Source organism: Onychomys torridus, chromosome 11 (genome assembly GCF_903995425.1).
Source record: "Onychomys torridus chromosome 11, mOncTor1.1, whole genome shotgun sequence".
Classification (NCBI taxonomy): Eukaryota; Metazoa; Chordata; class Mammalia; order Rodentia; family Cricetidae; genus Onychomys; species Onychomys torridus.
The window spans coordinates 18,578,919-18,599,874 of record NC_050453.1 but is presented as its reverse complement, the minus strand read 5'-3'; the positions used below and the strand labels follow the sequence as shown (position 1 = coordinate 18,599,874).

Genomic DNA, 20,956 nt, shown 5'->3' with positions numbered 1-20,956 from the left:
TGTATCAATTGATGGTGTTAAAGATTGTCAGCATCCTCAGTGTTCAAACTATAGGATAAAGGAATTAAATGTGGTCCTCAGCCTATTGATATTTCAAGAATTGTTGGATACCCAAGTAACTGCTTCTAACTTTTTATTTGGAATCAAGAAAGATACTAAAATGGTTGTCATTTTTTTTAGATTGATAAATTTTTCTGATTTTTTGTTGTTTCATTTAGTACTTCTGTGACATAGTTTTAGGCCTTTAACCACTGGGGGACTATTTAATCATTTTGATGTAGTCATGGGGTTGATCTGATTAGGACAAAAGGGAATGAAGAAATGACAGATACAAGTAACATCCAGCTGGGATGGAATGGGCCATGAACTCAGATAGAGAAACAGCAACTGTGGTCTGGAAACTCAGCAGGAGTAGGGGGGTCTCTGTAGGGGAGCAGTATGGGATTGTCGTCATCTGGGATGAGGGAACTGTGGTCTGTGCTTCCTGCACACACTGGTTTTAGCTAAAGGTCAGCTGTATCCATACTTTGACCAGGGGAAGACTGCCCATTCTCCAGAGCCTGTCCTGGGGAAAGCCTTGCCATTCCGATGTGTCTGAGACATTGGAACCTTTGACATGCCTGTGCTCATGTCTAAAGTACACAGTCACTCAGGATTTCATCTGTTCCCCACACTTTGAGCGGTTATTTAATATTAAGCATTTTGACATAGTTAAGGGGCTAATTTCAAACTAATTTTATAGAAATGGGTACTTAGCTTGATGGAGTAGCACTTGCCTGGCCTGGCCAAGGTCCTGAGTTCAATCCCCAGCACCATAAAAAAAATAAATCTTGTAGTAATAGTGTAGTAGTACTGCTATTGCTTCCAGTAATTATAACATGAAGTTCTAATTAAAATAAATTTAAAATTTATAATTAGTGTGACAGCCACTTAAGGTAAAAACATTTCACCAATGGCAAATGTGAGGCATAGAAAAAAAGATGAATATTTCAAAACAATTAAGCCATAATTTTAACAATGATTCAAGAAGTAGGACTTGATTTTTCTCCTGGTTTTCAGGATGTACTGTTTATTGATTTAATGACTCCTTACTTGTATTAGGATACACAATAATCTTTAGAAGGAAACAAAACAGAAATAACCCTGAACTTGAGTAGAGTCAAATATCAAGCACCACTTTCAGAGAGAATAATTCCCTTTCAAGTAAACTTTTGTTTCTGAATAGTCAAACTGTAGTGAATTGTTATTTCAGGAGTGCCCAGTATTTAAGAGTTGTGGTATAAAATGTCTTCCCTAGTTCATGCACACTGGAAGGCTAGTAAAGTATTGGTCTTTTATTCCTGTTTATTCCTCAGACTTTAGAATAAGTGTACATTCACTAATTGGTAGTATCTCTTCATTTTTATGAAATAGCCATACAAACGTTCAAGTTTCCAGCGTAGTCAAAGTGAACATATCGTTGGTGTCCTGGAGCCACAGAGCTCAATCTAGGACTAGAAGGATTTTGAAGGCTTCTTGGCAGTGTGGTTAGGTGTCCATTTACTTTAGGTAGGCATCAGTCAAAGTACACAGTGGCTGAGAGACTTATTTGTAACTAGGGAATATAGCTAATGCATCTGCTTCCTCTGTTGTAGCCGCCACAAAATGATGTGTTTGAACACTTGGTCTGCAGTTAGTGGCACTGTTTTGGGAGCTGCGGAGTATTTGGGAGAGTCCTAGCATCAGTCCATTTTATCCAGTAGATTATGTTCCCCAGTTATTCCTTCCTTTGGGTTGCCTGTGCCCTCGGTGAGAAACCGGATAGTGTGTGGCACACACCTGGAATCCTATCACTTGGGAGGTCGAAGCAGGATGCTAAGCTCTTTGCTTCTTGCTTGGCTACACTGTGAGCGAGCTGAGAGTTCCCACCACCAGAAACTGAGAGGCGACTCTGCCATACCAGCCAGGATACATAGGGACCTTGGTGAGTCAAAACTCCTTCTCAAGTTGCTTCCGTGAGGTGTTCAGTCCCGGTCATTAGAAAAGTAATAATCTACCCTTCATTTTCCTTTTGTGCCTCGCTCAGGGGCAGCCCTGCAGTAGAGCCTAGTGAGTCACGGGTCAGCTTAACCCCAGCATTGAAATGAATGAGGAAACAGTTTCAGTGCATGATGGAGTGAGGACATAAGATGAAATCAAGTAGTTTATAGCCAAGAAAGTGGAAGGAAGTCGGAATCGCAGTCACGCTGGGTGTTTTTGGTGTTACACATTTGCGCATTCTGTTCCAGTATTAAAGAGGCGTGAGGCTGCAAGGTAAAGTGTCTTGTCCCGACCAACAGAGCCGTGCCGCATTGCTGGCACACACTGGGGTGTGGATACAGTTTAGCGGCGGCATCGTCTTCACCTGAGCAGATGATTCCTCGCCACCCAAATTTGGCTGAGTGGGCATACTGTTCAAACAAGCTTGACTTTGACAGGAACACATTCTTTCTCTTTTCTATACGTTCTGGATGCAGTTCTCCCCTTTCCCTTCAGAACAGTGGTATTTCAGCCTCCAGATGCACTCGGAGGAGACTGTGACAGAGGCAGGAGAGAATGTGTGACTAGGAGCCAGATCACTGAACTTCCTGTCACTTTGCCGATTAGCATCTGTATGACCTTGGACAAGTTCAGAAGTTGGATTTGGATTTCTGTTTCCTTGTCTGTAAGTTAGAAGCTTGAACTAGATGTGAAGACTGTTGCCTACAGGAGCCCAGACGACAAAGGTGTCGAGGACACACACTAGGGAAGGGTCCGCGGCGCGTGGTCAGACTCTGCTTTGGGCTTTTCATTTTCCTCCTGGCTTCCCTCTCCCCCACGTCTCACTTCTGCTCTTTCTCTAAGAAGAAAGCCAAGCATAAACATGTCTGAGAGGCTCGCGTGCGTGCCCTCTGTCACCCGGCGTGCCGGTGACCTTCTCCCTGCTCTGAGGGATGAAGCTTGCGCTCATGTCTTGAAACTGGGAGGAAGGAGTTGAAGAAGTACATTGCAAGAGAGAGGGCCCGTGTGGGAACACAAAGCTTGAGGGAGGTCCCTTTCTTCGTGCTTGATGTAGGTGGAGAAAACCGGAGAGAATGGTCATGGGGGAGGTTTGACTTGGATGTAGGGAAGAATTCACATCTGCACAAGGGTTGTGTAATAACACTACTAACTGAGAGGTTTGCGTGTGTGCCAGCTAGTAGTGATGTCATCAGGACCTTTGGCTCCCTTAAGAACACATGTTTATCTGCAGGGAAAGTTTCTCTTTTTCTCAGATTGACTCATAAAACTCACATTTCTTCTTTTCTATTTCCATAAATATTTTCTTGGTTTTTTTTCTTTGCCACGTGTTATTTGTATTTATATGTCTGTAGGTGCACACACACACACACATACACACACACACACACACACACACACACACTCATACACCTTGGGGGGATGTAAAAATAATTGAGTGTTTTTATTTATATATTCACTTTGGTGAAATATGCCTGTCATTCCAGTGCTGAGGAGGCTGAGGCAGGAGAAGTTCTAGTTTAAGGCTACCCTGGGTAGTTGAAAACAAACAAATAAATCTTTAAAGATTTGTACTTGAGTGACATTACCAGCTCCTGGCCTCGTTTTCCTGTGAGTCCCAAGGTAACGACAGTACCCTGCAGTACACTCACTTCTGCCCCCACCTCGGCAATCTGGACCAGGATGGAGTTCGTTAATCCCACCGGAAGGTTTGGAGGAGTGGGCTCAGAGCAGACACTGCATCAGACTCTAGCCTCGCAGTAAAGTGGGCTAAATACAAAATTTGATCTCTTTATTACGATAGAAATATTAAAGACTCCTACATTGACCATGGTGGGCTTTGGTTATACTTATACCCCGCTCTACTAGTGCTGAGAACAGTGTGCTGTGTGCCCATTCCATCAAAAGGCTGTTGCCTTGGCAGTATAACAATGTGGTGGATGCCATGGGTGGGACACTGACAGTGGGACAGGCTCCTCAAGGCTGAGCAGGAGCAATCTTGCTTCATTGATCTCAACCAGTGATTCTCAACCAGGGTCAGTTTGTCTGGCAAGCAAACATTTAGTAATGTCTACAGACATTGTTGATCTTCATGACTGGGGGTGCAGGGGAGTGTTGCTGGCATCCCATGAATAGAAGCCAGGGATAGTGGCAAAGATGCATAGTATGATTCCTATGACAAAGTTATCAGGTCTGAAACACTGATAGCACTGTGTTCAGAAGCAATGTTGTAGCCTTTGCAAGAGACTCCAGAAAGAGTACTTACAATTATGAATACAGACTGCAATGTCTGGTGATTCTACCCGCCGTCTTCTGCTAGCCAGGGTAGTATTAATTCACTGTTGGTAAAGGGCCCAGGTGCACTAGTCCACCCTGCTGGTGCCAAGGAGGTGCCAGGTACATACCACAGGATGGACGTAACATTCTCAGAGTGGCCACCTCACATCTGTCACTGATAATCTTCCAGTCCCTGCTTTCTTACAAAGATTACACTGTTGTTGAGGCTGTCTTTCGCTACTGGTGCCGTCAACCCCAGCATGTTTTCAGCCACTAGAGTTAGGATCACAGATTTGTTGAGACTTTTTTATTTCTCTATCTTTCAACCGCTTTCACTATTGTGCTGGCTGCTTCCCAGACTTGGCTTTGTCTGACTTTGGAGGAGGCTCTTTCTCTCATGGGTTTGCTACCTGTTGGTTCTCTAGTAGACCATGACAGCTGTCCTCTAAACTGGGCTGTGGTCCAGTCAAGTATGAACAGGCACGTTTTTCTTGTCTTCCTGTGGTTTCATTTTTCTGCTTGTCTGCCTAGCCTAAGCCTGTGTCCGGAACTGCAGGGCGTCTCATATCTCAGGCTAGGAAATGGTTCATTGCATGTTTTCTTAGAGACAGCTGGGCACTTTACAGGATGAGTCCTCACCCCTGACACCAGGACATTTCTCTTTCACATCACCTAGGCAGATGGAAAATGTAGAAATTAATAATTGATTAGATGAATGTACTTGCTGGTCTTACACTGAGTGGTACTTGTGTTTTGTTTAAAAACATGTCAACACCGCCCCTAGCTGGGAGCTCTTGGCAGGTCCTGTGGCTGGGGGAAGGATCATTCTTCTTCAGTGGTGTAGCAACTGGTAAGCTGCCATGTTCCTAAGTAGCTTCACACCCATACTCACGCAGGCAATCCTAATTAAACCCAGGGGTTCCTAAAACAACAAAATAAACCGCGTTTAAATAGGAGAGGACTTTTGGGGGAGGAGGAAGGGGTCTAGAGGGAGTGGGAAGGGTGTGGGAGAGTAATGGATGTTGAATATGGTCAGAAAACATATGCATGCACATAATTGTCGAAGTTTAAAACTATCTCTTAAGAAGTTAACATTGACGAAAAGCTCAATGGTGAGCCAGGAGTTAAAACTTAGGAGAAAGAGAAATTGGACTGAGAAATGAGTGAGACACGCCTTGATCTCAGTCTTTGGCTTTAAGAACTTGCTCATTGTATGGATTGATGTCCAGATAATGGACTGCAGAAATAATGTTCGCTTCAATTATTTTCATGTGATCTGTAGGATGCAGAGGTTCTTTATGCATTTATCTTCATAATTAAGTTTATCGACAGCCTGCGGTTAGTGCTGGAGAGAAGAAATCAGAATGTATTCTGAAATAGGCGACTGGCCTCTGAGAACAGAGGAAGTGGAGAGTCTTTCTGGCTCCTGGCTAGATAAAACTGTGGCCATGAGCAGCAGGTGGGAAATGATAGCGGAACCCTCCAGTCTAATCTGGTCTCCTTAAGTGTGAGGAGCAGTGAGCTGCATCTGCTGAGTGGTGGATTATGGGAGGTTCCGTTGCAGGGGCTCCAGCTGAAGAGTCATGGCGTTTCATCTGTCTCGAATCATCTGAATTTATCCCTCAGGATTAAGTCAGTTTGTCATATCACAAGCTTGCTGCTGTTGGCAATTGAAAACACTTAGTGTGCTTTGAAATGTTACATAAAATGATTTTAAAATGCCATTTACCTCCTTGATCTTGGTTTCAGGATGTAGTTCTTGCAAAAATTCATTCTCTGAACCTTACAACTGAGTGAGTAGTTGCAAAGACAAAGCAAATAGACCAAAATTCACTTTTTGAGGGAGGTGAATTGTTGATCTCAGTGTCTTGTAATTTCATATAATATTTTTGATTCATTTTAGCATGTAATGTTAGTGTGGTTCTGAAAGACTGAATAAGAATATTAGAAACAAGATTAAAAGGGTTTCTGCAAGTTGACGTGCAGTCTGAGGATGTTGCCCAGCATTCCCTTAGACCCACTGTTCAATCCCTAGGACCACAAAATAAATAAGTATATAAAGCAGAACCCCTGCCATTGCTGTAGTCTCATGAAAGAGCTATACCTATAAGGACTTGCCACTGTGCATTTTTCTTCATGTAAGATTTCCCCCTTTTCCTAATGTAACTTCTTAGATTTTAATTAGAGTACCTATCCTAATACAATAAATAAATAATTATTCTTTGTCTTAGAAATGAAGTCATTTGGTAGCTCTGTGGACCATAGTTTAATGTTAGTCAAACCCTCTCTTTCCTTTCTAATGCATGCTCTAAAGGCAAGCGCCTCATTTATAGATGTAAGGGCGTAAGTCTAAATGTCTAAACTGCATTACATATCATAGACCACTTTGATTTTCCTTTTCCATTGACAAGTCTTTTCAGAAAATATTGAGTTTTAGAAAACTGCTGTTGCTCCTAGTACTGCTAAAACCAGGACTATATCTAATCTGGACTTTCTGAAACCCAGAGTGAGTAAAAAGAGAGCAGACTTGGCTATCAGTCAGCACCGGGTGTGTGTTCAGAGGAAGGTCTGTGGGCAAATCGGGTTGCTATGGAGAAAATAGTGATGGTAGACTCACCATGAAGACAACAGGACTTCACCATTCATCTCAGACAGGAAAGGCTGCTGCTTTTTAGTGCCATCCAGGTAGAGGGTGAGTTTCTATAAGGAAAGAAAGAAATGGTATTACATATTTTGTAACAGAGAGTCTTTTTTTCCTTTTAAGTAATAAGGTTATTATATTTGGTTCTAAACTTAGAAGTTAATGACATTGGAGAAAATGCAGAATGTATGTTTATAAATGTGTTTTCATGGATGACTGATAATGAATCAAGCCTTTTAGAAGTGTGTGTGTGTGTTGTATGTACTTGCTAGTGGGTGTGTTCATGTGCTTAGGCGTGTGTGTGTGTGTGTGTGTGTGTGTGTGTGTGTGTGCGCGCGCGCGCGCGCGCGCGCTTATGGAGGTGAGAGGATGACCTTGAATGTCTTTCCTCAATTGCTCTCTACCTTTATCTTTTGAGACTTAGACAGAAACTCATGGATTCAACTAGACTGGCTGACCAATGACCCTCAGTGATCCACCTCTTCTCTCCCACATCAGCAATGGAGTTACATGTGTGCTCTGCCACATGCAGCTTTTTATAAAGGTTCTGGGGATCTGAACTCAGATGCTCATGTTTTTGAGCAGACAACTCTACCAACTGAGTTTTCTCCCTAGCTTCATTTTCACACCATTACAATTAAATGGTCTCTGGAATCTTTGGAGGCTACACTGAGCACTTAGGCGGAAGATAGATAGAATAGAGGAGCTTCTTGCAGTCTCAGGGTCTGTCCCCAACCACTAACTTCCTTATATTTCTCTCCAGTAGTGTGGCCAGCTGTTAAATAAGCAGTTGGAGACAGAGAAAGCAAACTTGCTTACTCTTCTTAAAGATGAGATGTAACTGTCACTGTAGCCTGTTAATGCATACTTAGGCCTGTGAGGAAGTGCAATGTGACCCTGAGGCTAGTTTTAGAGATGAACTATCATAACAGTATACCTAAAAGTATTCCATCATAGACAGTTTATGTCACTTCTACGCTGGTTAGTTTCAGTTTCACCTTGGGATGGTCATACATCCTAACCTAGTGTCTGTGGGTGAGATGTAGCGAGCCAGGACTGTACAGTAGTGGTTGCCACTGTGAGCACCCAGCTCTCCAACTCTTCATCAGAACTAGGTCAGGCAGTTTGAATTCTTTTGGTGAGGCAGGGTTGTTAGGTCTTCAGAGAAAATGAGGCTTCCCTGGGCCAGAATGGTTCTGCCCACTCACTTCATTTCTCTGGGTGGGATAGGCAAGTCTCAAGCACTGAGGGAAAGGAAGAAACCTTCCCAGGCTGGTGACTATTTTACCGTAAAGGGAGCTTCAGTCCTCCTTCTGGTTGTATCGCTCTGTACTGGCTGGTGTTGTGTGTCAGCTTGACATAAGCTAGAGTCATCAGAGAGGAAGGAGCCTCAGCTGGGGAAATTCCTCCATGAGATCCAGCTGGAAGATATTTTCTCAATTAGTGATCAGTGGTGGAGGGTCCAGCCCATGGAGGGTGGTGCTGTCCTTGGGCTGGAGGTCCTGGGTTCTATAAAAAAGCAGGCTGAGCAAGCCAGGGGAAGCAAGCCAGTAAGCAGAACTCTGTAGCCTCTCTATCAGCTCCTGCCTCCAGGTTCCAGCCCTGTTTGAACTCTCCAGTTATGGACTATGATCTGGAAGTGTAAGCCAGAAAAACCCTTTCCTCCCCAACTTGCTTTTTGGTCATGGTGTTTTGTTTCAGCAATAGAAACCCTAACTAGGCAATCATATTCACAGAACGTTCATACTAGTGTGCGCAGTAACTGTAGCAATTCCCAAGTCTAATTTCTGTGAACTACATCTTCTCTTACCTCCTCTGTTATAGTCCTTAGCTAGCTGGAGCTAGAATTCTACTTTTTCTCATAAGGTTCCCCTGAAACTGATACTCATTTTGAGGATGCCACTTGTGATTGCCACCATTTTATTGGCCCTGACTTTCATTAGGCTTTTGTTGCAGAACGTGCCAATAGAAGCCTTCACCAACTGAAATGTGCCCTGAGAGAAGCCAATGTCAATGTAGAAGAAGATGCTCTGGATCCTTCCACCAGCATCAACGTAGAGAATGAGGACACAGGGGTGGCCTGGCATGAGCTGCAGCACAGCCATGCTGGTGAGTGTGACTGTCTCTCTGAGCATGGGTGGTACATAGTGGATTCTCCCAACTCCACAGAGTTCAGTTGGCCACTCTACTGCTGAGTTTCTTTTGCTGTGTGACAAAAGAGCGATATCATTCCTTCACTTACCTTTTTTCCTTTGACTTCCCAAATCCTATGGACTTACTTTGGGATGGAATAACATTTTCCTAACCTACTTCTCCAGTCAGGTTTTTCCATGCTGTCCTCTTAACCATCCTTTTCACAGGCCTCATCTGAACCATCTGTCTTAGAAAGCAGCCATCTCTTAGCAGCCCCAGTTCCTCATGACTGTAATTTTTGACACCTCCTTTCCATTCTTTCCCTAGTACTGAAGTCCCTTTCACTACTGCTGTTAGTGCCTATGTGAAAGCAAGTGCATAGTGTTGTGTTTCCTATCCAGGAAGCTTTGTGCATGCTCTAGGTTTACATTAAAACTTTATATCTACTGCTCCAACTATTTTGCTTATTAAATTCTTACTTAAAAAGTAGTGTTTTGAATTTTCATTCTTTTCTTTGTGTCCCTAGCCAATATAAAGTTCTTATTGCCTAATAGTAGTTTAAGCAATATTTGCTGGATTGATGTTTGGTAATAAACTGTTAGTCTACTTTCCATCACTATAACAACATCTTAGATAAACAAACTTATAAAGAATATTGTAGCTGAAGTTTTCCTGGTCCTGCCCAGCTCCAGTGGCCTTGCAGCCGCTTGGACCCAAGTAAACACACAGAGGCTTATATTAATTAAAACTGCTCAGCCTTTAACTTGGGCTAACTATTGACTATCTCTTACACTTAAATTAACCCATAATTCTTATTTATGTTTAGCCACATGGCTTGGTACCTTTTCTCAGTTCTGCCTTGACATCTTGCTTCCTCTGTGTCTGGCTGGTGACTCCTGACTCTTCCCAAAATTCACTTCTCTGCTTGTCCTGCCAATACTTCCTGCTTGGCTACTGGCCAATCAGCATTTTATTTATTAACCAATTAGAGCAACACATTCACAGCATACAGAGCAATATCCACAGCAGAATATACTTTTTCTTTATGAGACAAGGTCTTCCTATGATTGCCTGGATTACCAGGAACTCTCTACATAGACGAGGTGGGCTTGAACTTGTGGTCATCCCCCTGCCTGTGTCTCCCAAGTGATGATATTATAGGAGTGTGCCAACATACCTTAACAGTTTTGGCTTAATATTTTTTACATGTTTTAGCCCATCTTTGGCCATGTGGTAGGGCAGTTCTTCCAGGCACTTACCTCATGCCAGGAAGGGAAAAAGAGAAAGAGGCAGATCCCAACTTCCCTAGTAACTTGAAGACTTACCACATTTAATAATTTGATTTAATAATCAAATCCCCACCTCTTCACTAGGTCCTATCTCTTCTAATTGTGTTTATCTCCTATTAATGTTACGTGAGGGACATTTTCTTTGATGCATGGGCTCTAGGGGACATTTATAACCTAAACTATGCATAACCCATGGGTCTGTAGCAAGGTCAATAAATTCATTGCTTTTGCTCTATAGTCAATCAACTCAAAGCTTTGTTGCGCCAACAAGCAAGTAAGGACAATGAGATGTCTCCACCGCAAAGACGAAAGATGTCCCCTGTGGTAAGTGTCACCTTTTGAAGCCTGACAAAAGCATGGGGTTCCTAGATTTTCTTTATTTTCCTGTGTTGTTTTGAGCATGTTGCACACATTCCAGATAATAGTCATAGGAATTTTAATTCCTTCACCTCTTGATATTTTTTATTTAGTTTTTAGATTCAAAAGTGTAGTCAAGAGAACTGTTTTGCAACTGTTAGTGAATATATAAAAATGACAGTCACTACAAAGGCATAATGTTTTAATAATATTTTTTAGAACTTCATGTCTACATTTAGTTATCTGTAGGTTACTAATTGTAATGTTAGACCCCTTCCTTTGAATGCTCTTTTTTAAGTGGTATAATTAGTGAGAAATTATGCAGCATTTCTTTGAATTTGTATATATTTTGATGAGTTTGTTATAGCTTGGATATCCATATATTGAATTTAAGAAAATACTAGATATACTTCCCACCCCACCAATCTCAGGAGAGCCTCATTCTTCTGACATGCTCTACTGGCTCATAGTACTGGCTATGAGAGTGTATTTCATGGTGCAGTCTGAAAGGGACTTCTGATTAGCATGCCTTATAGTTAGTACATATAAATACACAGTGCAGCTTACCACTCTTTTATATATGCCCCCGTAAAGGGACCTGTGCATTTGTAAAGCAATGGTAAGAAGTTCTCCTGGTGCATACCTTTCTACCCACCCTGATTTAGTAAGCTCCATAATGCTAGTGCTCAGCTTTGTCTGCAAAGCTAATAAGTGTATCTGAACATGCAACAGCTCTGGCAACTTCCTCTAATTGATTTGAAAGCACTCCATTCACCTTGTGCTTTTAAGAGCATTCTAGAAACCAAAGTCCAACAGTGGTAAATGCACTGAGGCTAAGATAGCTTATTAAAATTATAATCAATAGCTATACATATTGAATATGTGAATGAAGTGTATTTCTGTGAGGTAAGAATTAAGCATAAAAGTATGTGTCGAGAAGAATGCAGTGCTCCTGGGAGGGAGCCATTATGACACTCTTCCTGTGAGTTGAGGCAAGCCACATCTTTCTAGAGTGCAGCATGCAGGCTTTGTGTTCAGTTGTCACACATTCTGGAGTAGTAAGGTGGCCACTGTTGCTGTGCTTGTTAATATTTATGTCTTACTGCATGGGTTTCTAAAATGTTGTAAATATATCATCTTCCCTATGATTATGAAAATCCCAGGGTTTAGGCACAGTGTCCTTTTAGCAAGTCTGTGATATGCACTAGGTAGACTTAAGGCAGATTATAATTTTGGCCTAGTTCAGAGTTTGTTCTTTTATACTCAGCCCTATTCTTAGGACAGAAAACACTTCAGTCAGGAATAATGCTCTGTTGAAGCCATAGAAAGTGAGTGAGAAACAGAAATGTTCTCTTTGCAGGCCTTCCTGTCAGGCTGACTGCTGATTCTTACTTCCCTCTTCCTGATTTCGTCTTCCTTAAAACACCAACAGCAGTAGAACTTTTTCTGAAATGTCTCTGTGGGCTCCTTAGAGCAGCTTTGTGTCTCTTTTACGGCTTAGCCTTAAAGGATCTGTGCCCAAGAAAGCATAGTTCTGAATTGTTGCTAGACTAGGGTCATGCGAGTGTGCGCGCACGCGCGCGCGCGCACACACACACATACACACACACGCACACGCACACGCACACACGCACACGCACACACACACACACACACACACACACACACACACACACACACCCCTCACATACACTACACAAGCCTAAGAAATCCACTCAACAACAACAGCAACAACAAAGTGAAACCCCAAGCTCTGGCTTTGCCAGTGCGCCCTTGAAGCAGATTTGCGTCACTGGCGTGCCTTTGGCGTCCCCGTCTGGAGCTCTCGCTTGGTGAGCTGAGGTGCAGCTGCTGAGGGCACTCCTTTTCCAGGCGGTGTTTGCAAGGGGCTGTCCCTTAGGTCTCAGCATTCCAGAATGGGCTGTCACATGGTCAGGAGCTAAGCAGGCAGCCATCCCAAGCTGGTTATAGTGCCCTGCTCTGAAAAAGAACCTCCATGTGTCATGTGCTTTTAATAACTGCTCTCTATCTTTCAAAAATAATATTCATATCCTTATACTTGTGGAATTTATAGAATAAAGACATAAATAGTCTGTGCGTTCTGTGATCTAGTACACTGTGATCTAGTCTTTGCTTGTAGCACACCAGCACTAAATTGCTTGGAGAGAGGATAACCAGATGATTCTCTGCTAAATGTGGGGCTGCTTACTTTGTCCTTTCTCCCTCAGCAGCCAGAATGTGAGGACAATAGCATGCCTACTGTGCACAACCTTGTTCCTATCATTAATGACCAGTCTCAGTATATTCATCATTTAGAAGCGGAAGTTAAGTTCTGCAAGGTAAGCTCATTAGGACATCAATGTCAATTATACCTTATATTGAAGTATACTATTCTTAGTTTTCATGTTTAGTGCGATCTACTGAAAAATGGCTGTTCTTATGTGGTTCTCTCCATCCTGCCATTTATGATTCTAACTTAACTCTCAGCAGTCCTTGCTCTTTCTCTGTTGAATGCTGTACAGGGTATAGTAAGTAATAGTAACTAAGCTGAGTCTCTGTGCTGGTTAGCTTTTGTCAACTTCACACAAATAGAGTCCTCTAGGAAGAGAGAACCCTATTAAGGAATTACCCTTATCAGATTGACCTGTGAATGTATCTGTGGGGCATTTTCTTATTAATGTATGGGGTGGGAGGGGCCAGCCCATTGTGGGTTGTACTATCCCTGAGCAGGTGGTCCTGGGTTATTTAAGAAAGCAAACCAAGTGAATCAAGAGCAAGCCAGTAAGTGAGTCCTCTGTGGCTCTGCTCTAGCTCCTGCTTCCAGGTTCCTACCTGGAGTTCCTGCCCTGACTTCCTTCACTGATGGATGTAATCAGGACATGTAAGCTAAATAAACCCTTTCCTCCCACAAGTCGCTTCTGATATTTCCCACACAACAGAGGCCTAACTAAACAATAAGCCTTTACTGTGAGGCCTTGTTTTTGTGACTAGAAGTTAGGCTGTTTTTACAATTGCTTTTACTATAAACATCAGGCTAAAATTTCTTCTGTGGTCTTGGAATTGTCTCCTCGGCTGTCTTCAAGTTTCCCTAGAGAATCTTTAAGTTCTGTAGGTTGAATTTCTGCACTGTGGTATGGGAGCCCTGTTGGCATGGTAAAGCACTGGAGGAGGCAAGGTGCTGTCTAATCCTTGAGTCCCTTTCACGTTTCACTGAGCAAGTGACCTGGAAGGGAGCGGGCAGTAGAGGGGACTAGGCTGTGTGGTTATTATCCCACTCCCTTTAGGCTTTAATAAAACCAATGTCTATATGTCCTTGAAAGTGTTTTCGCCCGAGATAGGCCTTGATACAGAGAACACAGGCCCCTGGGCATAGTTTAGAAATGCTGCTTTGCCCCTTCCTGGCATATGGATTTATTTCTAGTCCTTACTTTGAAAACTTGGTAGTCATGGAATTAAAACTCTGAGGGTATCCTTGATCTCCCTAGAGTTTTTAAATCTTAAACTTATCCACACTAAGCTTTGAATCATTAATCAATTATAATTTGGATTTCCTTCATAAGCACTGGCTTCTGCAGAGATTTCTTAGGGGTTTCTGTTCAGGTATTGCAATTCTAAGCTTGTTTTCTCCAATTTGGAGGAACAGCTCTCTCTGTGACTTAAGAATTGATTTTCAGATTGTTCAACTTTTCTTATTAGAGAGATTGAGTTGATATCTTTCAAGTCCAATTACATGTCAGACTGAAAACTGGACTTTTGAAACTATTGTTCAAATTACAACATTTAATTACAGGTTTGCTTTTTCCCCGTAAAGAAGGTGAAAGAAATCTGCATATTGCATAATAGTTTTTGATGATAGCAGAAATGAATATTAGGTTAAGCATTCATACATATATATTTGAGATCTTTGTTTTCAGAAAGTGAGGTGACCCTCAGTAGCTGTTCAAGTTGTGACTTCCCTAATTCCTTATGTTGTACACTGCTAGGTCAGTGATATACTTAAGAGGAGAATGCTCTAACTTTAGAGCAGCCTGCTTCATTTGTGTTCTTCTGGGCACTGGTTCATAGACACTGCACTTTTCTATGTCTTTGTCTCTCCTTCCATTGAGTCCTCAGACATTATTGGCAAATGACTGATAGTCATTTACTTACTTTTCAGCAGTCTGCCACATTAAAAAAAATCTCTTAGATAACCATTCTAAATAAGACTTTTCTCTGGCCTCAGTTTCTTGGAGAAACAAACTTCCAGAAAAAGAATACATTTGTGATATGGCCATCGGCAGGCCTTCAACTGTCCATCAAGTAACCCAAATACTTGATAACATTCCCTAATGTTGGGTTTCCTTTTCTGCCTTAATATAGCTGTTGTGTGTCAGGAAACTGATAGATAAGTCTTCCATAATTTATTTTATGCTAGATTCCATAGTAATTAATAAATATAAGTATTGATTAAATGCTTTAACGTCTTTTGATTTCTGCCTTTTACAGGATGAATTATCTGGGATGAAAAATAGGGTGCAAGTGGTTGTGCTTGAGAATGAAAGGCTCCAGCAAGAACTGAAATCTCAAAGGCAGGAGGAGACGCTGAGGGAGCAAACACTCCTGGGTGCATCTGTGAGTGGTGTTTATTACCATAATCTTTGAATGTTTCTTCCTTCCCTTTATTCTAGTTTTTCAACTTTGTTTCAACCTTTTGATGTAATATTGTCATTTACAAAGTTCATACTCAAGAACTGTGAAGTTGAGTTACAAAGAAAAAGAAACAAAACAAAACAAAAACTCATGGTATTTTAAGTAAGTTGATGATTTTGTATCTGATTACATTCATAGCTATTCTGCACAGGTCTGAACTACGGGGTCCATCTCTTTGTAGTTTGATGAGAGAGCCATGCTCGCATTTGTGTGGTGCCACAAAAGTTAGAATCAGCTGTGGTGGAGTGGATCTGCAAGTGACAGCAGGTGCCTGGAGGTCCCTCCAGTTTCTCCTCTGAGCGTGTTCTGGTGCCTTTTCCATATGGAGAGGGACCTGCAAGCACGGAATGTGTTATATAGTAGGGACTGTGCTAAATCTAGAAACCCGGCTCTGTTGACCGTCTTAAGCTTTTCTTGAGCTCTAAGATCTTAGAATGAAGAGCAGCATTATGTAGTGAAAGAGCAAAGATCTGTGAACCTGAGATTTGAGATTGTCCTTCTGTGAGCCATAAGTTTGAGTTTCTCATGGTATTTAGTAAGTAGTTTAATAAGCCTTGCATGGCTTAACCTCCAGGATAATTAGTTCTCCTATTGGTAATTTGAGAAGCTTTCCCCACATCAGGGTCTACAGTAGGAGATGTTGGGTTCCATTCCACAAGAGTCTGATTTTCCTGGTCTGGTTGGGTCCAAGGAACATCAGTTTCAAGTTGCCTACATGATTCTAGTATATCAGTGACTGAACTTTGAACAAGAGTGGGTTAAGTTATCTTTAGAATTCTTTGACACAAAGCTCTTGGAATTACATTTAAATTGTGTTTAAATTTAATATCTTATTATTACTTATCACAGATACTTTTGTATTAGAAGTGTTTTACCATGCTTTTACCATGGGACACAGCTGATCATAGCCTGTTCTTTGTGAGACAAATTCTACCTTCCATGGGAGAGTTTCAGTGCTTGATGGTTGCAACTTACTTTGTCATGGACTTTGGAGGGTTTCTTTCTTCTTTTTTTCTTTAGGTGTCATTAGTGAATTAGTTCTATTAAGAAGAATATGTGAGAGTCTTGATGATGTACTTATGTATTCTCTGATTTTTGTTTTGAAGCTTTCTTGCTCCAGTCTGACTTAGCATTTCATTTCTGATCCCCGAGTCGTGGGTGTGTAAGAATTTGCTGTTGAGAAGCAGCTGATTGTGTTAACTTTGAAAACTCACCAGTGGACTGGTGATTAATGTTTCCATTTGTTTCTCTGTGTTTCCATTTACATTTGTGACAAGTTACTTACCCATTGTTATGTAGTTATTTTGAAGCTTTATATAGTTAATATTGGTGGTTAAAAATTACATCTTAGTACTTATAATTTGAATGTCAAATTGAAAAGGATTGCAACCTTTAAAAAGTGCTTAGGAATAGCCCATTTAAAAAATAGTCGTGTGTTTTCTTATACCTATATAATCCCTTAGCTGTGAGTCAATCATTCATGGTCTTCAATATTTATACAGTGGCAAAGAAGTGGGGGAAGAGGACGTGAAGTGAGAGGAAATCAGGCAGACAAGTGACTAAGAAGCCAGGAGAAGTGAGCAATGCCTGGGGAGGGAAGTGACGGGCACAGCACATCTGCCTTGCAGTCTGAGCAAGGAGTATTTGCCAAAAGAAGACTAGTCAGAATCTTAGAACAAACACGGTTCCAGCAAGGTTGTGTTGTCCATCTTCCTCCTTCACATGAAATGAAAGGGATGGAAAGATTGAAATGGCCCGTGGAGGTATGCCAGCTGACCTCACGTAGCCTTCTGTGGGCCCACTCTTACAGAACAGTTGCCCCTGCTTTTTCCTTGGGTGTCACCGATGCATACTGTATTCCAGTTAAGATGAATAAAACTTTGTAGGAGATCTTAAGTGTCAGTAGATGACGAATATTTTTTCTAAGGAAGAGTAGGCTTTTTTTAGTGACTCAAAGTTCATACTAAGTCTCAGCAATGCTATTTGGCTAATTTGAACTTAGATTTCCCAGTGTTGTGTGATGTCCTCTTTTTGAATAACTGAAACATGATGTAGTAATAACTATCATTTGTCGTGACTGCACGGGTTTGTCAGGCACTGTATCAAGCCTATTATTTATCTTGTGTTAGTTCAGTTTCACAATAACCATATAAAGCAGGTGTTATTATTTGTATTTTTCCAAGGAGAAAGTTAAAATACATAGTAGTTAAGTAACCTAAGTAACTGGTGTACTATCACAGAGCTGTAAAATGGTAAAGCAAGGACTAGAGCCCAGGACTGTCTGGCTCCTGAACCCATTTACCTATCCTCATATTCTGCTGCCTGTCTGCATAAAGTAGTGGGAGATGCTCATACTGAATGAGACTGTGTCGATGCGAGGTTCCACCCAGAGAAGAAATTGTCTCTATTCTTCATTATATCTCTGCACTTGGAGGCTAGCCAACAAGCCTTGGAACTTTTGGCCTAGTTGATGACCTAGATAAATGACACACCAGGACCAAAACTTTTCTGGGCTTTCTAAGGAACTTACTGCAGAAGCTGGGGTGAGGTGTGAGGGCAGAAGATGAGATGGACCTTATTAGATGAGTCTAATTGACCTTACTAGGTTCTCCAGGCACACCTTTAGCCCAGAACTTACCTTTTTAACTCTTTTTTTTTTCCAGACACATAAGCTTTTAATTTATTTGTTCTCTCCAAAATTGTCTACACACCACTGCAGATCAAATCACCACAGATCTACTCCTTTGGCTGTATCCAATCTCTACTCACTTTTTGCCAGCACCAACATTGGCCTTTGTGGTGCCCTTGACCTTCTTCATTCTGTTCTTGGGCTCCTTCCACTGTTCCCGGGAGGTCTTCTTCTCGTAGAGGCCGTGTCTCGCCAGTCTGTGTTGGGCTCTTTCTTCTTAGCATAATCTAGAGAACCATAGCTCGTGCCAAAAACAGTTGCTTTGCCACCACCAAAGTGGGTCCTAAATCCGAACACAAAGATGACATCTGATGAAGTTTTGTACATTTTGGCTAGCTTCTCCAAAATTTCAGTCTTTGGTAATGTTGCCTACCCAGGGTGAAGGACATCAATAACCATCTGTTTCCTCTGAAGCAGACGGTTAGTCATGAACTTCCTGGTCCAGATCATTACTGTGTAGTTCATGGTGGCTACAGTGCCCGAGCTACACAGGACAAAAAGAGCCCTTTTTAACTCTTAATTAACTGCTTTGGTGTATGTCTTCCTTCATTAGACTGTAAATCCCTTGGAGCTAAGCTTTGCCATTTTTATTTTTGTATTCCAAGTTATTAGCACAGGTTTCTTTTACATAATACATGGTATACACTTGTGTGCACACAATAGGTTCTACACACGTTTGACCACAGAAAGTGCTACACCCATGTCTGAACAACAATAGGCACTGTATATATGCTTGCATTACATTGAGCTTGAAAGAGAATATGGAGACTATCAGCACTGCTCGAGATCGCTATGGCACTACCATATATAACTCAGGGTTTGGGGGCCTCTCCTTCCTTATGACTGTTGCATCCTCTGGCACTTAGCAAAGGCTCAGGGATTATTGGTTGCTCTAAATTAGTAGAAGTATGGTAGTCCTTACCACCCACATACATTTCCCAGATCCTTAAGTTGCTTGTCTCCTTGAATGTTGAAAGCAGAGATTATAAATTGCTTATAGGTTCATCAAAGTTGACCGACTGTGAGCCAGAATTTAGTAGTGTTTTAAACAAAGAACAATAACCTGCCTTACCTTTAATTTTATGGTGACTTGGATTTCTGTTCTCACACAGTAGTGGCTATTTCTGTTTGCTGTGACACATTTTAGCTATATGTCCTGTTCCCCACCACTCCTTTTTGAGTCCCTAACATGTGGTACATGTCTCTGTTTACTGCCACATATGCTCTATTTTTCTCTCTTTTTTGATACTGAAAATGGCATCCAGGCCTTGCATTAGCCTCCATGGCATATGGAAATGAAAGACAAACTTGAGACTGAGCTATCAGTTTCCGAATGTCTGTCTTCTGAGGAGAATGGTCAGTACATAGGCATCCAGGCTCCTCTGTGGGTATTTGGATTACTCTCTGCACATGTGGGCACTTGACCCTGTAATACCCATTTCCAGCATAGCCCTAATAGCACAAACATGCAAAGTGATGTGTGACTTAGGACTTCAGCATGTGCGTTTTCCTCATGGGTGGGATTCATGAGTCCATTTATAGTCTGCATATTTATTTACTGTTGAATGCCAGCTGCAACTAATGGTGCATTTTATTTTAGGGAAACATTCAGGATTCTTGGATGAAGACAGGAGAAGATTCTAGGGTGGATGAAGCTGCAAAGAGACCATTTTCTCACGGTGATGCTGAAACTGGCAAAGCCACATCCACTGGTGATGCTGAAAAGTGGAAGCTAGAGCTGGTGAGTGGGGGTTTCTTTTTCTGAATCTCCTTTCAGCCTCTTGAGTTTAGACCTGGAAGTGGATTTGTCGGATCATATGGTCACTCTTCACCTTACCCCTTTGCTCCTCAGCTGACCACTTCAGTCACCCTGCGGCTCACCCATGGTTGCTCTGCCTGCCCACATTCACTCCTGACCTCCAGTGGATTTGTCTTGCCGGTTTCTGTATTTTTCTGTTCTAGAGTTCTTCCTCGCTCCTTTCTGTAACATCCTCTAGTTCTTTGGCTATGCTTCTCGTTGCTCTTTGGTTACATTCAAGGCAGTTGCTTAAAGCTATTTCTTTAAGAAGTCTGATGTCTATGGTTTCTCAAAGATTGTTTTTCTATTTATCCTGTTCATGACCCTACATTTTTATCTCCTTTATTCCCAAACTTCCCAGACAGTTGAGTGTATTTGTATCTACCTTCCTTGCCGTCCATTTTCACTTGACACCTGACAGTGCTTTCAGCCTGCTCTTTTAAGGTTGCAAGTGAGCTTTACCCTGGAACAGTTCAACAGGCTCTTCCTTAACATTTCTAATAGTGGTACAAGTTAAGATACATTCGTTAAGGCACTCAACACAAAGTTTTAGGGCCCAGTGTTTTATCTCTGAAAGAACACTCGTGTAATTATCCTCTGGGTCAAGATTGTCTTCCCACTCTTGTGCTCTGCAGACTTTGTGCTCCCTGCCACTTACTGTCTCTCCATCCCATAACTAATGAGCATCCTGACTTTGATGAACATTTGCCAAGAACGCATTACTGAACGTTGTACTTGAATCTTGCCAATTAAAAAAATGTGTATTAGATGGAATCTTACAATGGTGCATATTCTTTTATCTGTTCTCTTTCCCCATCCTCCCTATCTGCCCTCCCCTTTGTCTTCTAAATTTAGTTTGACTTTTAGAGAAAGGGTCTCATATAGATCAGGTTGGCCCTGAGCTCACTGTGGTACCAAATCTAGCTTTGAACTCAACCCTCCTGCCTCTACTTCACAAGTGCTGAGATTACATGTGTGTCCCACCATTTATCTTCCCACCATTGTGTTTGTATTCATGTTACTGTGTGTGGTAGAAGCGCCTGTCTGTTTTCACTGGGGGACCGCTG

The 20,956-nt window shown here is 41.8% G+C and overlaps 1 protein-coding gene and 1 pseudogene across 8 annotated transcripts in view; one reads left to right on the top strand and one right to left on the bottom strand.

Annotated features, from left to right (window-relative positions):
• The window catches only part of Sdccag8 (SHH signaling and ciliogenesis regulator SDCCAG8), a 202,756-nt gene that overhangs the window by 1,802 nt on the left and 179,998 nt on the right, over window positions 1-20,956 (top strand). For 5 of the 8 annotated variants that reach the window (XR_004946181.1, XR_004946182.1, XR_004946178.1 and 2 more), the window contains exons 1-6: window positions 1,649-1,963; window positions 8,891-9,043; window positions 10,595-10,680; window positions 12,942-13,052; window positions 15,199-15,324; window positions 19,692-19,832. Coding sequence is in view for 3 of the 8 variants with exons in the window: in XM_036202136.1 (XP_036058029.1) it covers window positions 1,852-1,963; window positions 8,891-9,043; window positions 10,595-10,680; window positions 12,942-13,052; window positions 15,199-15,324; window positions 19,692-19,832 (729 nt within the window). In the remaining 5 variants the exon portion in view is untranslated. Of the gene's footprint in view, window positions 1-1,648; window positions 1,964-8,890; window positions 9,044-10,594; window positions 10,681-12,941; window positions 13,053-15,198; window positions 15,325-19,691; window positions 19,833-20,956 lie in introns of those variants that run through there. The other 3 variants (XR_004946180.1, XM_036202138.1, XR_004946179.1) reach the window with 2 other exon arrangements.
• Window positions 18,168-18,556, bottom strand: LOC118592994 (annotated as a pseudogene).